At 40.5% G+C, this 26,013-nt stretch overlaps 2 protein-coding genes across 2 annotated transcripts in view; one reads left to right on the top strand and one right to left on the bottom strand.

Moving 5' to 3' along the window:
* The window catches only part of RGL1 (ral guanine nucleotide dissociation stimulator like 1), a 220,785-nt gene that overhangs the window by 8,112 nt on the left and 186,660 nt on the right, over positions 1-26,013 (top strand). The gene's annotated exons all lie outside the window — the stretch shown is intronic.
* Positions 309-2,419, bottom strand: APOBEC4 (apolipoprotein B mRNA editing enzyme catalytic polypeptide like 4). The gene has a single exon (XM_079761650.1). The coding sequence runs from the start codon at positions 2,325-2,327 to the stop codon at positions 1,221-1,223; it is 1,107 nt and encodes a 368-aa protein (XP_079617776.1). The 5' UTR covers positions 2,328-2,419; the 3' UTR covers positions 309-1,220.

Genomic DNA, 26,013 nt, shown 5'->3' on the forward strand with positions numbered 1-26,013 from the left:
AAATTTCTTTTAAAATTTTTATTTATTTTAATCATAACAGACATTCCTATTTTAAACATTTTTCTTTTCTTTTAAGAGGTAAGTGAGGCAGCAAATGTGATTTAATGCACATGCTCAGAGGGTTAAAGAGCACTCCTAGAATTGTGTTTTGAACAAGAGTTTAAGACAAGATATAGATATGCACTGGTGAAAAAGAAGTGGTCAGAAAAAAAGAGAACTAGAACCAATTATGCACTGGGGAGCTATGTCAGAAGGAGGAGGAATGGATGCTAACAACAACAAAAAAATATGTCTATTGCAGGAGAGTTAAGTGGCCACTTGGCTGGAATGGAGAAGAAATGTCGGGGAGCAGGGATTGGTAAAGTTCTGAGATGTGGATTCACAGCCTTGCTACCCATATTTTGCCTGGATATGGTGCTAGATCCTAAAGGGAAACTAAATAAGTGAAAGAGACAGCGCTTGACCTATAGGAATTTACAATCTTGCTGATGAGACAGGGCAACAGGGTGGTAGAGGAGGAGCCTTGAAAGCCAGTGAGAGGGGCTTGCATATTACACGGTGTGTGAGGGAAGGAACCTTGGAGAGTCTCAGGTGTCACCTGCCTCTATCATCCACTCAGGAGGCATAGGTCTGCGCTGGGAAAGATCAAACCCAGCACGTGGCTACATTTCAAAAATCAATTTCTGTAGCTATAGCTAATCAATTAGCAAAAGAGCTTTTTCCCCACACAGAAGTATTTTGAACCACTTTAGAAAAAAAAAAAAAAAGCTGCCTATAATCTTCTGTCCACAACGAACAAGTAATGGAAAATCACTGGTTTGCTTTTGCAAACAGTACTGAGTGTAACTTCAGGCTGTTTTCCAACTTTATAGTCAATTTTAGTACTGAAACCAACTTAGGAAGCTGTTTGGTCCATAGGCATTTTCAGTGGCAAGATGATATGGGTAGACCGGAATAATGACATTTTCTTGTTTACACCAAAATATTAGCGAGGTACTAATGGCTTCACTTGGGTACTGTCATTTTCAAAATAAAGGAAAGATAATAAGTTGCTTAAAGAAACATTTTGAATTATGTTTAAAATAGTGTAGCTTTATAATAGTTAAGCTGGTAAATAATTCAGGTTTTGCCTATAGTGTATCATACCCAAGAGAGAAAGTTTCCAGATTCTTGTTGGCTATCTTCTAAGTCTTCGGTAGTTGTTTGCAGGAATGTTGATTTTATTTCTTCCCTTTCTTTTTCTTCTTCTTTTCATCTGCCTTGCTGCTACTTCCAGACTGTTCTGTGATTGCCATCGTCTCCACTGGCATTGCCATGGGAGGCCTTCTGAGATCCTTGGTTTCCTGGGATGACATCAGAGGCATATTTAAATGCCTTACAACATTCCTGGGTTTATACGGGCTTTGACCCACATGGATTGGTGGTAGGTCTCGGAAGGGCACCAGCACAAACACGACAGGAACCCTGAGGTCTGGTGTCAGATTGGCTTGTGATTGTCCACTTGTCACTTGAGGAGACTGTCCAGGAAAGGCATTGATGAAAGGGTAGCTTTCTAAAGCCGCCTGAGCTGTTACATTCGGATCCTCTTTTGTCTGGGGGAGAACATCAGTGAAGTAAGGTTTCACCCCTGTTATGGCATTGATTTCATACGCATTGTGCCTGTCCGCCAGTGCTCTCCCAGTCAAAATGGGTTGGGAAACAGTTGATCCCAAGACACCGCTCACAAAGTTGTTGAGGAGAAAATGCCAGATCCCACCACTTATTGGGCTCAAAGTGACCTTCGGCCAGAGACTAGCTAGGCTCCGGAGAGCTTCACGGTTCCAGGCCGAGGCAGGAAAATCAGGGTCAGTGTGATAGAGCTGAGAGAAGTAGATACTAAGAGTGACATCTGGGTACGTTGTCAGGAAACTGTACATCTTGCTGATGCAGCAGTGGTCAGCTTCATTACAAGGGGAGTGGGTGGAATACAGAATGATGTGCCGGATGCCGTCGTTGTGGTATATGGCCCAGTCAAAATAACCGTTCGTCTCAAACAGCATTGATTCTGGATGGGTATTATTCGTAGTGCAACTGCTCGCATGGCCCTTTTGCACCAGGCTTCCAGTAGAAGTTTTCAGTTCATAAAATGTGAGGTGTTTTGTTTGAGGATAGGTTGGTCCATAAGGGAATCCAAAAATCTGGTAAAATTCTGTGTAGGAAACTCTTGCTTCTTCGCCTGTCCGAATATGGTAAGGACAATTAGAGCAATCTAGAGAGAAGCTTAGCCAGTAATAAGGTTTTACTATGGTTCCACGATTTGCTAGGTATTCCTCATATAATGGCTCCATTGCTAGTTTTAGCGTCTTCTAGCTGGAATCCTAAGCAAGGAAGAGAGAATATATGTAAAACCAGTGCAGGAAGAACTAAAGACAGCACATTAATTTACTGAGTCATATTTTTCTTTAAAGCAGGTGGTATAATAACCATGGTAGCATTTTGAGTCTAAAGGATAATGATACATATCCATAGATTAGAAAGCTCAGGATTCAGCTTTTTTGAGACTCCTAAGAAGAGGGAGGAGGCATTATACATTACCTGTTTCATAGATTCTGAGGCAGTAGAGCAAATGGGTTAATGGTGAAAGTTCTAGAAACAGACCTGTTGCAAATCAGGGCCCTGCCACGTACCAGCTAAGTGATTTTTGGCAAGTTATTTAACATCAGGGAGCTTCCTTGTCTGTAAAATGAGGCTCAGAATAGTTCCTACCGCATAAGGTTATCTTGAGGATTGAATGATAGATAAATACACAATGTTTTATTATGGGTCCAACACATAGTAAGGTCTTGATAAACACTTAGCTCTCAATAGTAATAGTATAAGTCCTAGGGTTATCTAGATGATTATTGTGTAGGGAAGTCCAAAGAAATAAACAGGGTTTTGCATTTGTTTGTAATGTTCTTTGTCTCTTTTCCAAATATGATAGTGTCTAGCATATCATGAAGAGGTGTTGCATGTGCTTGCATCTCAAATCAGCTATTTCTTCTAATCATCCTATGTAATAAAAGGCTAATATGCAAATCGACCGAATGGTGGAACGACTGGTTGCTATGATGTGCACAGACCACCAGGGGACAGACTCTCAATGTAGGAGCTGCCCCCTGGTGGTCAGTGAGCTCCTACAGGGGGAGTGCTGCTCAGCCAGAAGCCCTGGGCTGGGTGTAGAGGCTGTGACGGGAGCCTGTCCCGCCTCCGCGGCATTAAGGATGTCTGACTGCCGGCTTAGATATCCCCCGAGGGCTCCCAGACTGTGAGAGGGCACAGGCGGGGCTGAGGAACACCGCCCCCCCCCCAGTGCACGAATTTTGTGCACCGGGCCTCTAGTTGACAATAAGTTGGAAGTGGTTATCCTTTGGGGAATATGATCATGGAATCTCAATGGTAGTTGCTAGAGACTTCTTTTTTTTTTAATAAGTATTTTTTTTTCTTTTTTAAAAATTGTTTAAAGTATTACATATAGTAGTACATATATCTCCTTTTTTCCCCCCATTGACCTTCCCCCAGCCTCCCCTACTCCCTGTCGCATGCCCTCATCCCACCCCCACCAGAGACTTCTTGTAGAAGTCCCAGGTGAGTATTCTTTGGGTCATAGATATTCATTCATCAACTTTTGAGCGTTTTATTTCCAGTGGGTGGGTCTTGTTAGAGCAATTTGGAAACTTTACTATTCTAAAAGCAATAGGGTTCTTAGGATATTTCAGATAGTTTCTGGGATGTTAAAACTGAACTGTTAAGATCTTTAGGTAATTATTTTTCCTTTAAAAATATTTCTTCAGTTATCATTATTCCAAAGCAACAACATAGGCATTATAATATAGTTTAAAAATATTGTAAAATAACTTTTTATTATGTAAGTGTTACATGTTTCTTGTAGAGTTTTTTGTAATACAGATACATAAAGGAGAAATAAAAACTCATGCCAGTTTGTATCAGTTTCCATTTCCATTACCATCGACAGGTCTATTCCCTCCAGTCTTTTTGCTACGTGTGCTTGTTGTGCCCAACATAAATAAAGCCATGTTTTACATTTGCTTTTTCACTTAGTATTGTGTCATGAACATTTTCCTATGTTGTTAAAATTCTTCAAAAAGCACAGTATCCACGCCTAATTAGTGTCTTTTTTAAAAAAAATATATTTTATTGATTTTTTACAGAGAGGAAGGGAGAGAGATAGAGAGTTAGAAACATCGATGAGAGAGAATCATCAATCAGCTGCCTCCTGCACGCCCCCCACTGGGGATGTGCCCACAACCAATGTACGTGCCCTTGACCGGAATCGAACCTGGGACCCTTCAGTCCGCAGGCTGACGCTCTATCCACTGAGCCAAACCGGCTTTGGCTAATTAGTGTCTTATTACATAACTATAGCATTCAGGTTCTTGCCTATTGTTATTATTATAAGTAACACTTTGATGAATATTTCTTTAAATAAATCGTTCATATAATTGACTCTTTTCTTTAATGTAGATCACTAGAAGTCACATTACTAGATCAAACTTTCTCACATCACTTCCTAGGAGAATTACATTCCCAGATCCCCTCAGTCATTGCTGTATTTATCTCCAGGCTGAAACCTGCAGAGTTCCTTGTATAATCCCATCTTGGGCAGAAAATATTTTAGGGCCTCAATCCAGCTCTAGATGGAATGTGACCGCTTTACTCATGTCACCATCATCCTCATGGCTAGTCTCTCAGCAGTAACCCTGGGCACCACACCCATCATACTCCAGACTCCTCCCAACCTCTGTCATGTCAACTTAGTCTGCAGGATTGGGGGGGGTTGCCTCAGTTTCCTCCTAAGCGTTGCATTTTCCTGCTGCAACGGAATTCCTGCCCTGAGGCTTCCTAGACCTGGCACAGCTTTTCCTCGCGGCCCTGGACTCTTTCTGCTTAACCCTTGGCAACAGGCGGACCCCCTGGGACCTGACACCATCTCACCCTGATCCTGAGCGTTGTTTTCTCCCAGCATCCCTGCTCTCTCGGTCTTACCCATGGAACTGGGTCTCTCTGAATATCAAAACTTGCTGAAACCAAGCCCAAAGTCTCACTCTGTTTTGACCATTGTGCCCTGGATCTGGCCTGCCATTGGGTGGCACACCTGATAGCCAGGTTACTACTCAAATTACAATTTCAATTCACCCATAGAAACTTACGGTAGATTGATTTGGCTAAAATATTATGGAAGCGGTACCAAGAAGCCCTTTTCTGCTTTTTTTTGGGGTGGGGTGGTGGTGAGTGGAGTTAACTCTATATAATGGTCCCAGAATCACCCTTTTGGGACGCAGAGGTCTTTGTGTCTTTGAGATAAAGGCAGCCTGGAAACCCCAGCACTCCCTCCTTTGCACTCTTCCTCTCCTACGGCTGTTTTAGCAGCGGATGGCGCCTCATTACCATCTGTAAGGAGGTCTGAGGACTGCGCCTTCCTGTGTCATGGAGGGAGCTCTGGAGTTTCCTTCTTGCTGATAGCGAACTCTTCAGTGTCACCCAGCCGTGACTCCCTCTTGGCGAGGGCTTCACTGTTTCAGTCTTCATTTGGGATTGTTCTTTGATCTCTCTCATCTGAAGAGGAGCAGGAAAGAACTCCTGGCCCCTTTGAACTCTGGCACAATTTGTGGTTCATATCAATTAGCCACCGATCACAGACTGTCTTGTATTAACTTTTGGTGTCTGTCCTTTCATTCTCCCCTAATCAGGCAGAGACATGCTCTGGTTAGCCCAGGACCTACCTCAGGAACCTTGATTGGTCACAGGTGGGTTGACTAAGACCTGTTTCCCCAACATCCTGTGTCCCTATCACCTAGTCCAGTGATGGGCAACCTTTTGAGCTTGGTGTGTCAAACTTCGCCAAAAAACTGAGCATAACTCGGGTAGTGTGTCACTTTGAGGAAAAAACATTATTTCGCAAATGTTTCATCCTCAGGAGCAGCAAATGTTTCATCCTCGGCATGCGGCTGCCTCAGCGGCCGCGTGTCATCAGAAATGGCTACGCGTGTCAGTGCTGACATGCGTGTCATAGGTTCGCCATCACTGCCCTAGTCCTTTTCTTTCTTTTTAAAAAAGTAAATCTTTATATGGAGTTGGGGGACGAGAAGAGATAAACCAAAAAACTTATGTACTTGTATGCATAGCCCATGGACAAGGGCAATAGGGTAGTGAAGACCTGGGGGTAGGGGGTAGGGGCTGGGAGAAAGGAGGTAAAGGGGGAGGGGAATGGGAGATATCTGTAATACTATCAATAATAAAAAATATATTAAAAATAAATCTTTATTGTTGAAAGTATTACATATGTTCCTCCCCCCTCTTGACCCCTACTAGCCCGCCCTCCTCCCTCCTCCCTGCCCCCTGCCCCAGGCCTTCACCACCCTATTGTCTGTGTCCACACCTAGTCCTTTTCCTTCTGCTTTGTCTGTGCTTGGGAAACGCAGGTCTGTGGGCAGTGAGGAGTAGAGACCTGCATAACCAGCTCTGTCATCCGGTTGTGAGTGGCCCCTGGACTGCGGCCGGCCGTGGGGGGACGGCTTGCCTGACTTTAACATAAATGAGACAGTCTGCTTTATTTTCACCAGCTAGGATTCGCGAGCGCTGCTAAAGCACAGTTTGCACTGGAGTAATGGGAGAATGGAGTTTGCCTTTCCCAATCTGTGTGCAATCTGTTAGCAGCTAAAAACAAATGCTAGCAATTATAATTACCGTCATTTTGTCTCCAGGCGTGGATCACACTCCAGGTGTTCTGGGAGATGGTCCATTTTCTTCTCTTTCCCTCTTTAAATTCGAGGCCCTGTTTCAAATAGCTTCAGACGACAGTTGTACTGTAAAGATTCACCTTTTGTATCGGTTCAGGACTCTTTCACGCTGCTGTGTGTCTGTTGGTTCGCTTGAACTTTGCTGTCCTAAGTTAGAAAGAACTTGCCGAGGTGTGGCTGCTTCTAAGAACACTGTTGAATTGGTGCCATGGTAACGTTTGCAAAGTAGCTACTGCTAGGATACAGCTCTGACACTTAGTACTTTATTTGCATTTCAAACCACCTGTTCCAAAGATGAAAATATCCATGAACACATATTCCCAATCTGGATAAAAGTGTAACATTTGACTGCTTCAATGAAACGTGTTGGGGTCCCCCACCCCCCTGGCTGTTAGAATCAAGTTCTGAGGTCATGCGTCTCAGCACCTCTGTCCTGATCTAGTATAGGTTCCAGGCTTGGTATCTGGACAAGATTTGTTGTTTCTGTGGCCTGTGGAGGCTCCAGGGCCTCTCCTTAAGCGGTTTCCCTTCAGTGAGAGGGAGGCACCTGTGAGAGGAAGCAGACTTGACTTCCCCAAAGGGAGGCACTGTCTACTAACAGACCCACAGAACCAAAGGGGGAGCTCTTTATTGTGCCCAAACCTGGGTTACTATGCACTAGCAGTTTCCTTCCTCCTACACGTTCCCTGGGAGGCTCCTGCTAGAGGTATGTGCGTGGTTCCCTCCAGGTTAAGACCAGATGTGGCCCTTTTTCTGCGGCCGATGGGAGAGCCGCTCGTCCTTGTCTGTTCTTTCCCCTGCCCCTTCATCTCCACACCGTGTCCTAGGACACTAGACATGTGGAGCGCCATGATTACACTCTTGGATATTCCCTCTCTTCTCTCCCTCGGGCCACTTGAACAAGTGAGCGATGATCACTACTGTGTGTCTATAGCACTCTGAAAATGACCCATCCGGGAGGTGGAAGCACCGAGAAGGCTTCCTGCGCAGCCTCACCAAGTCTTACTTGTTTCTCATGGTCAGACTTCCAGTCTCCACAACAGCAACAGTCTCCTCCTCCAGAGGGCGCCTCTAGCTGGGCTGTTTTATGTTGATCTCTGTGCCTTTTTTTCTTTCTTTCTTTCTTTATTGACCTTACATATGTGTCCTTATCCCCCCATTGTCCATCCCCCGCCCCGCCCCGATCTCTGTGCCTTTTAAGGGTCTCTAGTCTCTAGTGTATTTGTTAACTCCTCAGCTAGTTATTTTTCGTTCCACTTTCCTTCAGGCTTGCTTTCATACATGCTCGCTCTACTGCATCCCACTCCTTCCCATCACGCCTTTACTCTTCCCACATCTTGCTTCCAATCTCATAGTATCTCCTAACTCAGTTAACTTGTAAATATTAAACCAAAAGCTGATCCTCAAAGTTCACCTTTCATTTAACCTTAATAAATGATATTCCGTTCAAAACTATTAACTAAAAAATGAGCCTGTATCCACTAGTATCTTTTTACCAATTACATTTTAGGGTGATTTTAGGTATAGGCAAACTCCAAGTAGCCACCATTTAAAAAAATAGCTCTATTAAAGTATAATTTCCAAATAAAAATTGTATATTGTTAAGGTGTACAACTACATCTTTTGATATATTTACACATAGTGAAATGTTCACAACAACCAGTCTAACTAACATATCCATCACCTCATAGAGTTGTTTTTTAGGGTGTATGAACATGTAAGATCTAACCCCTTAGCAAATTTCAAGTATTCAATACAGTATTGTTAATGTAGTCATCATACTCTATATTAGATCTCCAGAACATATTCATCTTGCATAACTGAAACTTTATACCCTTTGACCAACACCACTCCCCTCTCCCCTCCCCCAACTCCTGGCAACCACCATTCTCCTCTATGATTCTATGAGTATGACTATTTTAAATCCCACATATAAATGAGATCATGCAGTTTTTATCTGTTACTGGTTTTTACACTTAGCATAACATTCTCCAGGTTCATCCATGTTGCTGCAAATGGCAGGATTTCCTTTTTTCAGGCTGAGTAGTATTCCATTGTATGTATATACCACATTTGCTTTGCCCATTCATCTGTCAATGTCTTTTTGGTTGTTTCCATATCTTGACTGTTGTAAATAATGGTGCAGTGACTATGGGAGTGCAGATATCTCTTTGAGATCTGATTACAATTCTTTTGGGAAAATATCTGGAAGTGGGCTTGCTAAACCATATTGTAGTTCTATTTTAATTTTTTTGAGAAAACGCCATACTATTTTCCATAATGGCTTCACCAGTTATATCCCCACTAACAGTATACAAGGGTCTGCTTTTCCATATCTTCAACAATACTTTTGTCTTTTTGATAATGGCCACTCTTGCAGATGTGAGGTGATATCTCATGGTGGTGTTGATTTGCATCCCTCATGATTAATGATACTTGCACCTTTTTATATCTCTGTAGGCCATTTGTATGTCTTCTTTTGAGCAATGTCTAATCATGTTCTTTGCCCTTTTTAAAATCAGTTGTGTGATTTTTTTTTTTTTGCTATTGAGTTGTATGAGTTCCTTATATACCTTGCCTCTTACCCCTTATCAGATATGTGGCTTGCAAATATTTTCTGCCATTCTGCAGGTTGCCTTTTCACTATGTTAAGTTTCATTTGTGGTGCCTATATATTCCCATATATATTCTCACTTGTCTACTTTTGTTTTTGATGCCTGAGCTTTTGGTGTCATATCATTCACGTAACAGTAACAAACTGTATTAAACTGATGAAAAAGAGCAATCACAAAATAAAGACCTGCAGAGAATTCGGTAGATTTCGTGACGCTCACTAAGGACTTAGGTGGGAAAGATGGGGTAAGTGTTAGTGTTGAGGGGAAAGGGAGAGCTTGAAGCTTTGGGTCATAAGCCGAATGGCCACAGGGTGGCAGCACAGTCTTAACAGCCAGGACACTGGTGGATGACCCTTAGTTTGCTAAAACCACAAGACTTTTCAGAATCTCTCCATGTTGTTTTCCCCTAGGGCTGTGGTCTGCAAACTGCGGCTCGCGGGCCACAGGCGGCTCTTTGGCCCCTTGAGTGTGGCTCTTCCACAAAATACCAAGGCCTGGGCGAGTCTATTTTGAAGAAGTGGTGTTAGAAGAAGTTTAAGTTTAAAAAATTTGGCTCTCAAAAGAAATTTCAATCGTTGTACTGTTGATATTTGGCTCTGTTGACTAATGAGTTTGCCGACCACTGGCCTAGGGAAATGAAAACAGATGTTTAGAATCAAAGGTAACTCCTTAACTTAAGCTGAGGGAAAGTGCAGGGTGGAGGCAGCATCTTTATTCCCGGAGGTATAAATAATCTAAAAAAGGTTTCAAACCATCTGTGGGGAAGGACCAATTTAGTTTCTAAACCACTAATTTTGTAAAATTCAATGAAAATGATTTTATAGGAAAAAAAATCAACAAAAAATACATAGAAAATATGAGCCCATTTAAAAAATTAGTTCAACAGATAAAGTGTATACAATTTCATAATTAATTTCAACAGTTATCTATTTTTGTGAAGCATCTTGTTTAGTTCAGCTGGCTCTTTTTTTATTTTTTTTTTATAGAAGGATTTTCTCAATGAAGGAGCAGTGTGTTGCTTTATGTTCTGACACAAGCTCCTTAATCTGTGAGCTATTCTAGAACCTTCTTCTATACAAGATTTAAACTCTAAATCACATTTTCTGATATAGATCATACAGGGTTATCTCCTATTTCTATAAAAATTTTTAAATAGTTACTCTTAAGTTCTCTACTTATCTTGCTCACACTGATAGCCAGTATGGACGGGCCCTGGTTTACAGACTTAGCTTTGAGGGACATTGCTTTCATGTCCTTCTTGTATCCCACTTAAGTCACTATTAGAGAGTGCTTTTACTTCCTAAGTTAACTAAATTTTATTTATGTTAATTCCTCTAGCTAGCTTATATACAAATGATGAAGAACTTAAATGAAAATATCATTTGTTGAACCAATTGACATTTACTGAATGCCTACTTTGTGCCAAAAATTTTACATGCCTCACATCCCAAAGAGCCGGGTATTATTACAATTTCCATTTTACAGATAAGGAAACTGAGGTTAAGAGTGTTTAATATTCAAGATAACATAGCTAGTAACTGGTAGAGCTGGGATTTGAACCCAGAGCACTTTAAAACTTTTTTTCTTTATACCAGGGTCCATTCATCACATCCTACTTTTTGAGAAAATAGAAAATAATTTCAAGTTTGTGACCTAGTCTTAAGATAAATGGGAAAAATAATATTTTAAAAGTGAGACAATGGTAAAATCAAGAAAGAGAAGAAAATGTAGAAAAATGATAAGATGATAAGTATGTAGGGGGAGACAGCTGAACATGTTTTTGGCAAGAGGAAAGATTTAAAACACCGACTTTAATGAGGTATAATTTACATATTATAAAATACACCCACTTTAAGTGTACAGTTTTTTTGAGTTTTGACAAATGTACGTTCTCATGTTACCACCATTGCAATAAAAATATAGAACATTTCCATCAACCCCAAATTTCCCCTGTGTCCCTTCCTTTCCCATGAATCACCCTCCCACATGGCTTTAGGGAAGTGCTATCTTTTTGCTGTTACTGTAGATTACATGTGTTTTTTCCAAAGTGTCACATAAATGGAATCATAAAGTATTCTTTGGCACTTTTCACTTACTTCTCAGGATAATGTTTTTGAGATTCATCCATGCGATTGTATTTATCAGTTGTCTGTTCCTTTTTAATATTGAATAACACTTCATTGTATAGATGTGCTATAATTTATTCATCTGTTCATGGACTTTTGTATTGTTTCTAGTTCGGGGCCATTATGAGAAACCTGTGAACGTGTTCAAGTCTTTGTGTAGACCTATGCTTCCATTTCCCTTGGACAAATACTTAAGACTGGAATTTCTAGGTTGTATAGCAATTGCATCTCACCTTCTAGGAACTTTCAGGTGGTTCAGAACAGGTCTCCCTAAGCTGTGTCACCTTGGCATCTGGATCATTTTGAGCTGAAGGCGATTGAGACCCTGCGGGATCTCAGGGAACTTTTATACCTCCCTTAAAGAATTTAAATTAGGGGCCTTTCCCATAGTAAGGATTATTACCAGAGATAACTTCTTATGACCTATGCATAGGGCAGGGAACACATCTCATTCCTGAACATCTGCTCTTCTTATCGTCCCGTGAATAGCCTCCCTCCCCTCTGAAGCCCCCAGGCGCCTGACCTCATCCTTAGCTCAAAATGTCATATACCCTCCTTTTACCTCTCTGTCCCTGAATTTCTTCCATATGTGGGTCTCTGACTCACTCATGTGTGTCAGGTTCCCATACATGAGTATGTAATTATATTTGGTAATTTTCTCTTGTTAATCTAATCTGTGTCATGTAGGTTTAATCAATAGACCAGCTGAAAGAAGGGTAAAGGAAAATTTCTTCCTCAACATTGCCAAATTGTTTTCAATAGTTATTTGTTATTTTATGTTTCCATTAGCAACATTAAGGTATGGAAAGATATTCCAGTTGCTCACTTCCTTGCCAATACTTGGTATTGTCAGTGAAAGGAAGTATTTAATTTATCAATTTTAGAAAAACCAGTTTCTTTCAAGCTTGTCATCTGATGGGGAAGGAGTGAACACTGGATGGGATTCTGCAGTACTTCTGTTTCTTCATTTAGATAACTAATCCCCAATAAATTTTCATGGTCACCATACGTATCAACAAATTTCATATTTAAGTTATCGATGCTTTCAGCTCCTTCTGTCTCAGTCTCTTTCAAATGAAGTCATTAACAGTGCTGAAATCAATGCTGAGTTGAGCTTAGCTCAATTTTGTCTTTTAATTAAGACAGAATATGTGGAAGCTGAGAGAAAATATTGTGGGCTTAGACTCAGTAGAGGATATGGTGAGCTCTGAAAATCCTCCAAGTAGAAAACTGCCATCTCTTGAAACATTTCTCTCTTTTGAAATATCAATTAGGTATATGTTGACCCTTCTCATTTATCCTATGACTTTTAATTTGTCTGTTGTGATTCCTATTATTCATTAAAAAAATACGTTTTTATTGATTTTACAGAGAGAGTAAAGGAGAGGGAGAGAGAAACATTGATGTGAGAGAGAAACATTGATCGGTTGCCTCCTGCACACACCCCGACAGGGGACCAAACACAAAACCTGGGCATGTGCCCTGGCCAGGAATTGAACCTGCAACATTTTGGTGGACAGAATGATGCTCAATCAATTGAGAGACACCATTATTTAACTCTCAGTGCTGTATTCCTGGTATTTTCTCTGGGTCAATCATCTTGTTCTCTACTTTCCTCTACATATCTGGTAATCTACTCTTTAACCCACTTATTGAGTTCCTTAAATCAATGACTATATTTATCCTTTATAGTTTTATTTTGTGTCTGTATTTTCCTCCATTTTTATATTTTTGGTTTTCCCCAAATCTTTAATTATTTCAATGTTATCATATATCTGTAACAAATAATTCTATTAGCTAAAGTTCCTGGAGGCCTAACTTTGCTTTAGTTGTTCCTCCCTACTCTTGCTGATGGTGGATTGTTCCTTTGGGTGCTGTAAAGTGTTGTTTTTGAAGTCATGCTTGGTGGGGATTCTGTGTGGCCTGCACAGAAGCATGTCTCTCTAGAGCGAAGGTTCTCAATCTTTTCTGCACATTAGAACTACCTAGTGAGCTTTTAAAAATTAGGGCGGCAGTTTGAGCCCCAGATCAGTTAACTCAGATACTCCAGGTGTGAGATTGAGGCATTAGTGTTTTTAAAGTTCCAAAGTCAATGTTGAGAATCACTGCTCTGGAGAGAATTTGACTTTAATTTTCACAGGCACTATGAGTGTGTTTCCAGCCCTGGATCACTTTCATAGCTATTTCTCAGCTCTGGGTTCCTGAACTACATAGGTAATATAATTTTTTTAACAGTAAAAAGTATTTTATTTTTTATTTTTATTTTTTTTAAAATATATTTTATTGATTTTTTTCACAGAGAGGAAGAGAGAGGGATAGAGAGCTAGAAACATCGATGATAGAGAAACACCGATCAGCTGCCTCCTGCACAACCCCCACCGGGGATGTGCCCGCAACCAAGGTACATGCCCTTGACCAGAACCGAACCTGGGACCTTTCAGTCCGCAGGCCGACACTCTATCCACTGAGCCAAACCGGTTTCGGCAGTAAAAAGTATTTTAATAGAGAATAGCAACAAAGCCAATTTGATTCTTTTTGTTTGTTTTCCCCCCAACAGTTTTGAGGAATAATTGACAACTATAATTGTATATAATTAAAGTATAAAATGTGATGGTTTTATATACATATAAATTGTGGAATGATTACCAAGAACAAGTATTTTAATGCACCTGATAGTAAACTTTTTTATTTTTTTTGTGGTGAGTATGCTTAAGATCTACTCTCAGCAACTTTCATGTATATAACAAATACACAATACCATATATAACAAATACACAATACCATATATTTTTTAAATAAATCTTTATTGTTCAGATTATTACAATTGTTTCTCTTTTTTCCCCCCATAGCTCCCCTCCACCAGGTTCCTACCCCACCCTCTGCCCTTACCCCCCGCCACACACAGTGCCCTCCTCCATAGGTGTACGCTTTTTGTTCAGTCTCTTCCTGCACCCCCCACTCCCCTTTTCCCCTGAGAATTGTCAGTCCACTCCCTTTCTATGCCCCTGATTCTATTATATTCACCAGTTAGTACTGTTCATCAGATTTTTTATTCCCTTGGTTTTTAGATTCACTTGTTGATAGTTACCTATTTGTTGTTCATAATTTTTATCTTTATCTTCTTCTTCCTCTTCTTAAAGAATACCTTTCAGCATTTCATATAATTCTGGTTTGGCGGTGATGAACTCCTTTAGCTTTTTCTTATTTGTGAAGCTCTTTATCTGGCCGTCAATTCTGAATGATAGCTTTGCTGGGTAGAGTAATCTTGGTTGTAGGTTCTTGCAATTCATCACTTTGAATATTTCTTGCCATTCCCGTCTGGCCTGCATAGTTTCTGTTGAGAAATCAGCTGACAATCGTATGGGTGCTCCCTTATAGGTAACTAACTGTTTTTCTCTTGCTGCTTTTAATATTCTCTCTTTGTCTTTTGCTTTTGGAATTTTAATTATGATGTGTCTTGGTGTGGTCCTCTTTGGATTCCTTTTGTTTGGGGTTCTGTGTGCTTCCTGGACTTCTAAGTCTATTTCTTTCATCAGGTGGGGGAAGTTTTCTGTCACTATTTCTTCAAATAGGTTTTCAGTATTTTGCTCTCTCTCTTCTTCTGGGACTCCCATAATTCTTACGTTGGTACACTTGAAGTTGTCCCAGAGGCTTCTTACACTATCTTCAACTTTTGTATTCTTTTTGCTTTTTCAGAGGAGTGTTTTTTGCTTCTTGGTATTTCAAATCTTTGACTTGATTCTTGCATTCCTCTAGTCTGCTTTTAGGTCTCTGTATAATATTTTTTATTTCAGTCAGTGTATGCTTTATTTCTGGTTGATCCCTTTTCATGTCCTCAAGGTTCTCATTTAATTTATTGGCCTTTTCTAGGAAATTCTTTAAAAACCTTATAACCATGGTTTTGAACTCTATATCCAGTTTTTTGCTTTCCTCCATTTCCTTTAATTGTGGCCTGCCTCTTTGTCTCCGCATTTTAGCTGCTTCCCTGAGTTGTTGGAGTTGCTTTGTGTGTTAGGTGTCTTAGCAGAGCCCAGTAGCTCAGCCTCCCCAGTTACCTGTGGTGGATCCTCTTGGTGCACCCCTCTGTGGGCTGTATGTGCAGTCTTGTTGTAGTTAAGCCTTGCTTGTTGTTGGTATCACTGGGGAGAGTTGATCTCCAAGCTAACTGGCTGTGAGTATCAGCAGTGTCTCCGCTGGGAGGGCTTCTGTGCTCAGCTTGGATGGGGCGGAGTCTCAGAGTGGTGCAGACAAGCTTTGGTTTCCTATCAGCCCCGCCCTAATGTCCCTCGGTGATGGCTGAGTTTTGCCTGCTGCCAGACAGGCCGGCCTCTCCCGGACCTACGCTGGATATCAGTGTAATAGGGAGGCTTTGTTTTCCTCCCTAACGAGAAAGCCAGCCTCGCACTTGGTGCCCGCCCTCTCCTCGTACCGCGAGCAAGCCAGTCGTGTATTCAGCCGCCTGCCCTCTCCACACCTCCACAGCTCCCAAAGCTCAGCGTCCCTTTCTCTTTTATTCTAGTTGTAGAGCATCTGCTCAGCCAGCTTTCCGGTGGTTCTGGACGATGTCTGCTCTGTTTTCCAGTTGTAGTTTCAAAATTGTTGTGGTAGGCAACAATTAGGTGTTTACTCTATGCCGCCATCTTGGTTTCTCCCCACAATACCATATTTTTAATAGCTATACATTAGATCTGTAGAATTTATAAGTTTGTACCCTTTGACCTACATCTTCCTATTTCTCCCTTTCCCCAACCCTTCGTAACAACCACTCTATTTTGTTTCTATGAAATCAGCTTAAAAATATATATTCCACATATAAATAATACCTTGCAATATTTATTTATTCTCTGTCTGGCTTATTTCACTTGGCATAATGCCCTGCAGTTTCATCATGTTGTTTTTTATGGATGAATAGTATTCCATTATATATATGTGTATATGTAATAGATAGATAGATAGATAGATAGATAGATAGATAGATAGATAGATAGCATTTGTTGCCTGTGCTTTTGGTATTCTTCCCAAAAAAATGATTGCTAAGACCAATGTCAAGGAGCTTTTCCTATGTGTTTTCAGGTTTTATAGTGAAGCCTTTAATCCATTTGGCTTAACTTTTATGAGTTATGAAAAATAGGGGTCCAGGTTCATTGCATCTGAATACTCAGTTTTCCGATACTATTTGTTGAAGAGACTTTCTTTCCCTAGTGTGTATCCTGATGTCCTTGTCGAAGATTAGTTGACTGTATATGCATAGGCTTATTTCTGAGCTTTCTATTCTGTTCCATTGCTCTATGTGCCAGTACCATACTCTTTTGATTACTACAGCTTTGTAATATAGCTTGAAATCAGCCAGGGTGATATCTCCAGCTTCGTTCTTCTTTCATGGATGGCTTTGGATATTCAGGATCTTTTTTGGTTCCATACAAATTTTAGGACAGTATTTTCTATTTCTATGAAAAATACCATTAGAATTTTGATAGGGATTGCATTGAATTTATAGATCACTTTGAGTAGTATAGACATTTTAACAACATTAATTCTTCCAATCTAACAACATGGGATATCTTGCCACTTATTTGTGTTTTCTTTAATTTCTTGCTTCAGTGTCTTATGGTTTTCAGTGTACAGGTTTTTCAATTCCTTGGTTAAAATTTATTCCTAAATACTTCATTGTTTTTGATGCTGTTGTAAATAGGATTGCTTTCTTAATTTCTTCCGATAGCTTGTGGTTAGTGTATAGAAATGCAAATGACTGGTATGTTTGTTTTTTAAATATATTTTTATTTATTTATTATTATTATTATTTTTTAATCCTCACCGAGGATATTTTTCCATTGATTTTTAGAGAGAATGGAAGAGAGGGAAAGTCAGAGAGAAATATTGATGTGAAAGAAACACATTGATTGGTTGCCTCCTGCATGCACCCTGACCAGAGAGCCAGGGCCTGGGAGGAGCCTGCAACTGAGGTATGTGTCCTTGACCAGAATTGAACCCGGGACCCTTCTGTCGGTAGGCTGATGCTCTATCTACTGAGCCAAACCAGCCAGGGCATGTATGTTGACTTTATACTTGCAATTTTACTGAATTTACTTATTAGTTCTAACAGGTTTTGGTGTAGAGTCTTTAGGTTCTTTTGTATATAAGATCATGTCATCTGCAAACAGAGGTAATTTTACTTCTTCATTTCCAATTTGGATATCTTTTACTTATTTTTTTTTTGCCTAATTGCTGTGTCTAGGACTTCCAGTACTATGTTGAATGGAAGTGGTGAGGGTGGGCGTGCTTGTTTTGTTTCTGATCTTAGAGGAAAGGCCTTTAACTCTTCACTGTTGAGTATGATATTAGCTGAGGGCTTGTCATATACGGCCTTTATTATGTTGAGGTGCATTCCTTCTCTACCTAATTTGTTGAGAGTTTTATCATGAAAGGATGTTGAACGTTGTCAAATACTTTTTCTGCATCTATTGAAATGATCATATGAATTTTATCCTGCATTCTGTTAATATTGTGTATCACATTTATTGATCTGTGTATAATGAACCATCTTAGCATCCCATGGATAAATCCCACTTGATCATGGTGTCAGACCTTTTTAATGTGCTCTGGAATTCAGGTTTGTTAGTATTTTGTTGAGAATTTCACATCTGTGTTTATCAGGGATACTGGCCTGTAATTTTCTTTTCTTGTAGTGTCCTGGTCTGGCTTTGGTATTAAGATAATGCTGGCCTTATAAAGTGAGTTTGGAAGTTCCTCTCTCTTCAATTAGGTAATGTAAATTTGAATCTTATGCTTGGGGAGTGCTCCCCCAAACATCTATGTTGAGATAGCTTCCTTGTCATCTCTTTTTCTGAGAAACTAGCCATGTGAGGGCTTATGGGGGCTGGAAGGGACTTGTTCCACGTCACATTGGGCAAACCCAAGGCTTCGTCATCTATTTCCACAGGGCTATACAATCCCAAGCTTCTTGTTTACCAGTATCAACACAGCCTAAATGTCAGTGCCAGTGTAACATATCTGTGTTTATGTTCTTCTCTGGTTTTGGTTTTAGAATTTCCCTTACTTCCCTGTGAATCAGCTGTATTTTTGAATGTTTGTTATATTTTACCCCCCAATTCTAGGTTTTTCTGCATACTTAGATTACAGTATTGCTAAAAATACAAGTCTTGCCATGACTGTGAGTCTGTAGCTTCATGGCCCTGCCCTGCTCTCATGTTCCCAATGTCTGCCTGAACCAAGTATGAGCTTGCTGTGTCTTTGGACATAGTGCATTGGGTTTGCAAGCATACACCTGGCAGACAGACATCTGGAGCTAGTATGCGTTTCCCTGGACTGGGCCTGGCCTGGTCTTGGCTTCGTCTTGCTCCAGCTGGTCTATGTTGCCAAGGTCCCAGCATACTTTGAATTCCAACCTACCTGAATTATGTCAATTTCTATTCTTTTTCTTCTGTTTCCAAGTCTCTGTCTTCTGAACTTAAGTTGCCAAACTGAAGTCTGGTTTCAGTTTATTTTCTGGATTCATCTTTCCACAAAGGACTCTATCCCTGATTTGAGAGTTTGTAGTGTGGTTTATAACAATGTGGGAATGGGTCCAACTCAGGATTCAGATTTCTAAGATGCCCAGATGATCTTAACAAAAAGCTTCTAACGTTCCACTTCATTTAAAAGAATACTAAGCTTATTGAGTATGTGAATTTGAAAGATTTTCTATTACATGTTGAGAATATATAGTATTAATCAAGGTTAAACACTGAATTACTAATTTTGTCAAAAGGAGGAATTTACAGTTGAGAATACTTCGATTTACTTTTATTTGCTTAATTCGTGAGTAGCCATCTCCCTGTATACCAAATACAACCATCTGTGTGGGATTGTGGCTGGTCTAGTCCATAGACCCTTTTACTTTGAGACCTCCTAAGAAAACTGAGTTTGGTAAAAACTGTTCAGAGAACTCTTGTCAGTGTTGAATGGAGCATTTATCCCAATTTTCCTGCCACGATATCATGATCGGTGAATTTAATTTTCATTGGTTTATATCAGGCTTACTTTCAAAAGGGATTTGAGGTGATATTATTGTCTGTTGACTGACTGGCAACATTAAAAAGTATTATTTCTGTATTACTAAACAGTAGGCCCTGTAAAGACAGGGACCCAGCTCCTCTGTTCACCTGCTGCATTATTAGCTCTGAGGGCCATTCATGGCCTATGGCTGCAGTCACTGAATAAATGAATGAATTGGTGAATGGTAATCTCCATGCTAGCTTTACAAGATTTTCTATATCACCTATTTTTCTTTTACTGTTGGTGAGTTGAGAAGCTATTTTGAATCTCTTTTCAAAAGAGCAAGATGCTTTAAAAAGAAAATGTTGTGATGTTTGAAAGGGCACGATGATTTCCTCAGGCTTTTGATTTTGGAGAAGTGTTTTAGCTTGGTGAAGATCCGGGCCTGGCACTGGCTATTTATCTGAACAACAGAAGGAGTAGAGGGGAGCATTTGCAAGGGTGAGGCGAGAGACCTCGCTGTCACTGTCAGCCCTCCTTTACAAGCCCAAAATAGTTCCAGAAATGGCTGGGCTGGGACACGCGCCATATTGACATTTCTCGTTTTTAAGTGGAAAGACCGGGAGACTTCAGTCCCCAAGTGGACAGAAGAGCCTTTATATATAGGTCGTTAGCACATTATAGAGATGAAAGGCTAAACCCATAATTTGCTCCTGGCCCCTCCTGCCCTTAGGCTGTTAGTGGCAAGTTGCCTTAGCAGAGCTGAAGACAGAGTCTTTCCTTTGGAGAACCTTGTTTCTTTCCATGTAAATTATAATTATAATCTGAAAGTACACCAATGTTTGATTTAAATATTTTTATATTTACATTTATATTTATACATAGTTTATATATTTAAAACCTCATTTCAAGAACTTGTTTTAAAGCAATAGCAATTGACAAAAGGTATAAAGTAGAGAATACCCTAAATTGGCTTGAAATATTTAACATTTGAAATGTTCAACATTTCTTCAAGAACTTTGTTTGCTAATAACAAGGATTCTTTTTAAAAATTATTATTTTTAGAGAGAAACATATATTTGTTGTTCCACTTATTTATGCATTCATTGGTTGATTCTTTTTGTTTTTTAATCTTTATTGTTGAGTTTATTACAGATATCCCTGTTTTCCCTCCTCATTACTGCGCCCCCACCCCCACCCCAACCCGGTTCCCACTCCACCCCAGATCTTTGCCACCCTATTGTCTGTGTCCATAGGTAATGCATATATTGCATATAAGATCTTTGTTTAATCTCTTTCCACCTCCCACTTCCCCACTTCCCTCTGAGAATCGTTAGTCTGTTCCATTTCCATGCCTCTGATTCTATTTTATTCACCAGTTTATTCTGTTCATTAGATTTCTTGTTCGTTTATTTGATTTTTAGATTCAATTGTTGATTGGTATGTATTTGTTGCCATTTTGTTGTTCCTATTTTTGATCTTTTTCTTTTTCTTCTTCTTTCTCCCCTTATTAAAGAATACCCTTCAGCATTTCATATAATACTGGTTTGGTGGTGATGAACTCCTCTACTTTTTCTTATCTGTGAAGCTCTTTATCTGACCTTCAATTCTAAATGATAGCTTTGCTGGGTAGAGTAATCTTGGTTGTAGGTCCTTGGTATTCATCACTTTGAATATTTCTTGCTACTCCCTTCTGGCCTGCATAGTTTCTATTGAGAAATCAACTGACACTCTTATGGGCATTCCCTTGTAGGTAACTAATGCTTTTCTCTTTCTGCTTTTAATATTCTCTCTTTGTCTTTAGCCCTTAGCATTTTAATTATGATGTGTCTTGGTGTGGTCCTCTTTGGATTCCTCTTGTTTGGGACTCTCTGTGCTTCCTGGACTTGTAAGTCGATTTCTTTTACCAGGTAGGGGAAGTTTTCTGTCATTATTTCTTCAAAGAGGTTTTCAATATCTTGCTCTCTCTCTTCTTCTGGCACCCTCATAATGCAAATGTTGGTATGCTTGAAGTTTTCCAAGAGGCTCCTTACACTATCTTCATATTTTTGGATTCTTTTTTCTTTTTGCTTTTCTGGTTGGGTGTTTTTTGCTTCCTTATATTTCAAGTCATTGATTTGATTCTCAGAATCCTCTATTCTACTGTTGAATCCCTGTATATTATTCTTTATTTCAGTCAGTATATAATTAATTTCTGACTGGTCCTTTTCTATTTTTTTTTTTTTGGAGGTTTCTAGCAGATTCTTGAGTAACCTTATAACTGTGGTTTTGAACTCTATATCCACAGTAGTTTGCTTTCTTTCATTTCTTTCCTTTGTGACATGTTTCTTTGTCTCCTCATTTTTGCTGTTTTCCTGTGTTTGTTTCTATGTATTGGGTAGAGTTGCTATGTCTCCTTGAGTTGGTAGAATGGCATTGTGTAGTAGTGTTCTGTAGGGCCCAGTGGCTCAGCCTCTCCAGGCACTTGAGCTGGGAGCTCTAGGTTCACCCCTTTGTGGACTGTGAACACAGTCTTATTGTAGACTTGACTGCTGTTGGTGTCACTGGGAGGAATTAACCTCCAGGCCAATTGGCTGTCAGGACCAGCTGCGACTACAGTGGGAAAGCTACTGTGTAGGAGGCACCCTTATGGAGCAGGACTTGCTTCAGTGGGGCTTTGGTGCTCACTGAGTCTGCCCTTTGAGTGGGTCTCTTATGGATGTGTAGAGTTGTAATCTGGTATGGTCTGACACTGACTACTGGGTACACTAGCTCTTGGTCTCCAGGGAGGTACAAAGTCAGTCACTGCCTGGGGCCACCCAGTGGGAGCTATAGAGAGATCAACAGATTCCTCCTCTTTGTATTGAGTTTGGAAGTGTCCAGATGAGGCCCAGCTATGAAGCAAGGCAGGCTGGTGCTGGTGTCGGGTCTTGGGCCTTTTATTGATAGGTTGAGAGATTTTAGCTTGAGCAAGCACAGGCCATTCATATGCAAAAGCCGCTGCACACAGCTTGGGTGGGGTTGTAAATTGAATGAGGGAGGATCTTAGGGAATCACCAGGGCTGGAGCAAACAGAAATGGCTGCCAGTCAGCCCTGTGACCAGGGAGGCCCCAGAAAATGGGACCAATAAAAACAGTGATACCTGCGAGCACCTCTCTCTGGGAAAAAGCCACCCCGAGTTCCTGTCCCAAGCCGGACAATCCAGTTCCTGCTCATGTGTGTCTGTGTTCCCCAGAGCCTCTCCCTGGTGCTGGAGCTCAGAGGAAGCAGGATCTTGTAAGTTCAGTTCATGGTGCTGGCCTTTTAAGAGGAACAGCTGTGTCTCCAGCAGCCTCTGTGTCACTGAGCCCCAATCTGCACTGGTTTCTACAGTCCGTAGTTCTTACTGCTCATAGGGACTTCTTTTCCTAACTCTGGGAACCTGGGCTGGGGGTCTGGTGTGGGGCTGCGACCCCTTGCTCCTCCGGGCGGCCTCTGCAGAGATGATTTCCCTCCCCATTAAAGAAGCAGCACACATGGGTGCCAGACCAGCCCGTTTCGTGCCTCCGCACCTCCTACCAGTCTCAGTGTGCTTTCTTCTTTACTTCTCTAGTTGTAGGACTTCCATTCAGCCAGCTTTCCAGCGGCTCTGTATGATGATTGTTCTGTATTTTAGTTGTAATTTTGATGTGGTTGTGGGAGGCAGTGAGTACAGGTGTTTACCTACATCACCATCTTCAAAATCTCTCAGTGGTTGATTCTTGTGTATGCCCTGACTGGGGATCGAACTCAGAACCTTGGCGTGTCGGGGGGATGCTCTAACCAACTGAGCTACCCAGCCAGGGCCAATAACAATGATTCTTAAATTTACTGTAAAACCTGGAAAAGCAATCAACTCTCTGGATATGAGTCAGCAATGCCATCTAGTGCTTACTACCTTGAATTACAATTGGAAGTACCTACAAGGGACATGGGAGACTAAGAAATCCTACTCTATGTTCAGTGACTTACATGTTAAGACTTTAAGTTTATATAATTAGAAAGGGTTTTCCTTTTTGGTTCAAACATGGGAAAGACTACAGTTTTCTTCAAGGCCTCCTTAGTGTTGAATTTTTAAAAACATAGTAACATAGTAACAGTTATAATTTCATAAAATTACTTGAAATCTTGTAGCAGCAGGTCTCTAATTGTTCTAATGAAACCTGGGGTTATAGGTTAAATTAGGTACATCTATAACATAAATAGGGTAAGCAGATGTAAATAAGCAAAAGAATGACAAGAGTATGGTCAGACAATAGTTTTGTTTCCTCCATACTTATTCTATGTTAACACAGTAATTTTGTGATCCTTAATATATCTGCTACTGTAAAATATTCTTTCCAACAGTTAACAAATACTGATGGTTTCAGTCAGAAATGAATGTACTCATTAGTTTTAAGCTTATAATAGGTAAATGTATGGGATCTTTGAGATTTCTAGGATAATTATATTTTAAAATCTCAGCACTTGTAAGAATAGCCACCTGATTCTTATTTTACTTTACCAGTACACATTAGTCTCTAGAGGTTAGCAAGAATCACCATCTAGACCAGTTTGATCAGTCCTTTGGTAATTCCAAGACTCACATAGGAGCTCCTCGGAAATAGTTCACGAGTTGCTCTTTTCCCCCTATTTGTTATGTCATGCCAAATCAATGTTATCTTCAGAAATTATAACTTTTTGTTATATTACCCTTTTGTGTAGCTTTCTTTTTCTAATTTTTGAAAGTAATATATGCTTATGATAAAAATTTCAAATATTAATTATCCTCTATAAACCAAGCCCCTGGAAATATTCATGATTAATAGCTCAGTGTACTATTTTTAGTTATATTTGTTCATGAAAACCTTTTCTCTTTCCAGTGGAGCAGAGGTAGGGGTGCTCGATCTTAATTTTCCCTGGTGACACTTTCTTCCAAGGAATTTGCTGGCAATTTGTTTTCCAGCTCTGCTAAGGTAACTGGTAATTTATTACCACGGTCAGGAAATTTGCATTTTTACTTCAGTTATTACTGTTCCTGTCTTTCTGTGGTGTTTAATTTCTTAGGAGCTTGACAACAACATGTATTTGTGCAGTGCTGTGCCAATTTCCTAGCATGTCCGGATGTGTGTCAGCCCTGCATAAAAAGGTTAGGAAAGGTTGAAGTCCTGCCTAAGTTAGCTAATATGTGGCACAGCTGTCATTTGAACCCTCTGATTACACGTCCTAAGAAGAACTCATCTGGTCTCATGACCTTAAGTACTACCTAAATTCTGATGATTTTCAAATTTGTATTTCCAGCCCTGACTTCTCCCTTGAGCTTCAGACTTGTATATCCTACTGTCTTTTTTTTTTTTTAAAAAAATAACATCCCTAATTCAGTGGCATCATAAACTTGACTGAGCCATAAAGAGTATCCTTGCCCAGCCCAAGTGGCTCAGTGGCTGATCCCCAGTGTGGGACGAGTAGGAGGCAGCCGATTGATGATTCTTTCTTCCTCTCCCTTCCTCCCTGAAATCAATAAATTTTTTTTTTAAAAGAGAATCCTTGATGTCCCTACTTCTATCTTGTTTCTTTCAAGCTCTTTTCCATCTTACCTAATGGCATTGACCACTCATTTGCTCATGCAGAATTCTTAGAATAATTCTCAATTTCTCTCATCCTCAAACTTGATATCAAATCCATCAACAAGTGCTAAATCTAACTAGATTTCACCAATTTTACCTTCATCTCTTACCTGGGCTACAATGATTGCCTCCCAACTGGTTTCCCTGCTTCTACTCTGTCCCCATTTCCTTGTTTTATTTCTTTGTTATACTTAACAATATCTGATATTATTTGTTTATGGGTTTGTTGCCTATCTTACTCCCTTTTGAATGTAAGCTCTGTAAGGCAGAAACTTGTCTTGCTATCACCGAATCCTCAGGACCTAGAACACTGCTGCCAACAGGGTTTCATGTTGAATGAATTCATGAAGGAATGAACAAATGAATGAATGAAAGGAAGAAATCTGGTGTTCTTCCAGAAGTCAGGGATTTGGGAAAATTACTCCTTTGCTGGTTTTCCTAGGGCTCTTTTTAGAAAGTGTCAAAAGACTTTTATTTAGTAACTAGAGGCCCGGTGCACAAAATTTGTGCATGGGGGGGGGTGTCCCTCAGCCTGGCTTGCATCCTCTTGCAGTCCATGACCCCTCAGCGGACATCCCTCTCACAATCTGGGATCCCTCGCTCCTTACTGCCCGCCTGCTCGCTCCTTACCGCTCGGCTAGCTGCTCCTTAGCACTGCTGCGGAGGCAGGAGAGGCTCCCGCCACCACTGCTGCGCTAGCCATCCATGAGCCCGGCTTATGGCTGAGTGGCGCTCCCCCTGTGGGAGTGCACTGACTACCAGGGGGCAGCTCCTGCATTGAGCATCTGCCCCCTGGTGGTCAGTGCGCATCATAGCGACTGGTCATTCTGCTGTAATGGTAGCTTAGGCTTTTATAATATAGATGTGTTCTTGAGATTGATATTAGAGTCTTAT

Source organism: Cnephaeus nilssonii (genome assembly GCF_951640355.1).
Source record: "Cnephaeus nilssonii genome assembly, chromosome: 21".
NCBI classification, from domain to species: Eukaryota; Metazoa; Chordata; class Mammalia; order Chiroptera; family Vespertilionidae; genus Cnephaeus; species Cnephaeus nilssonii.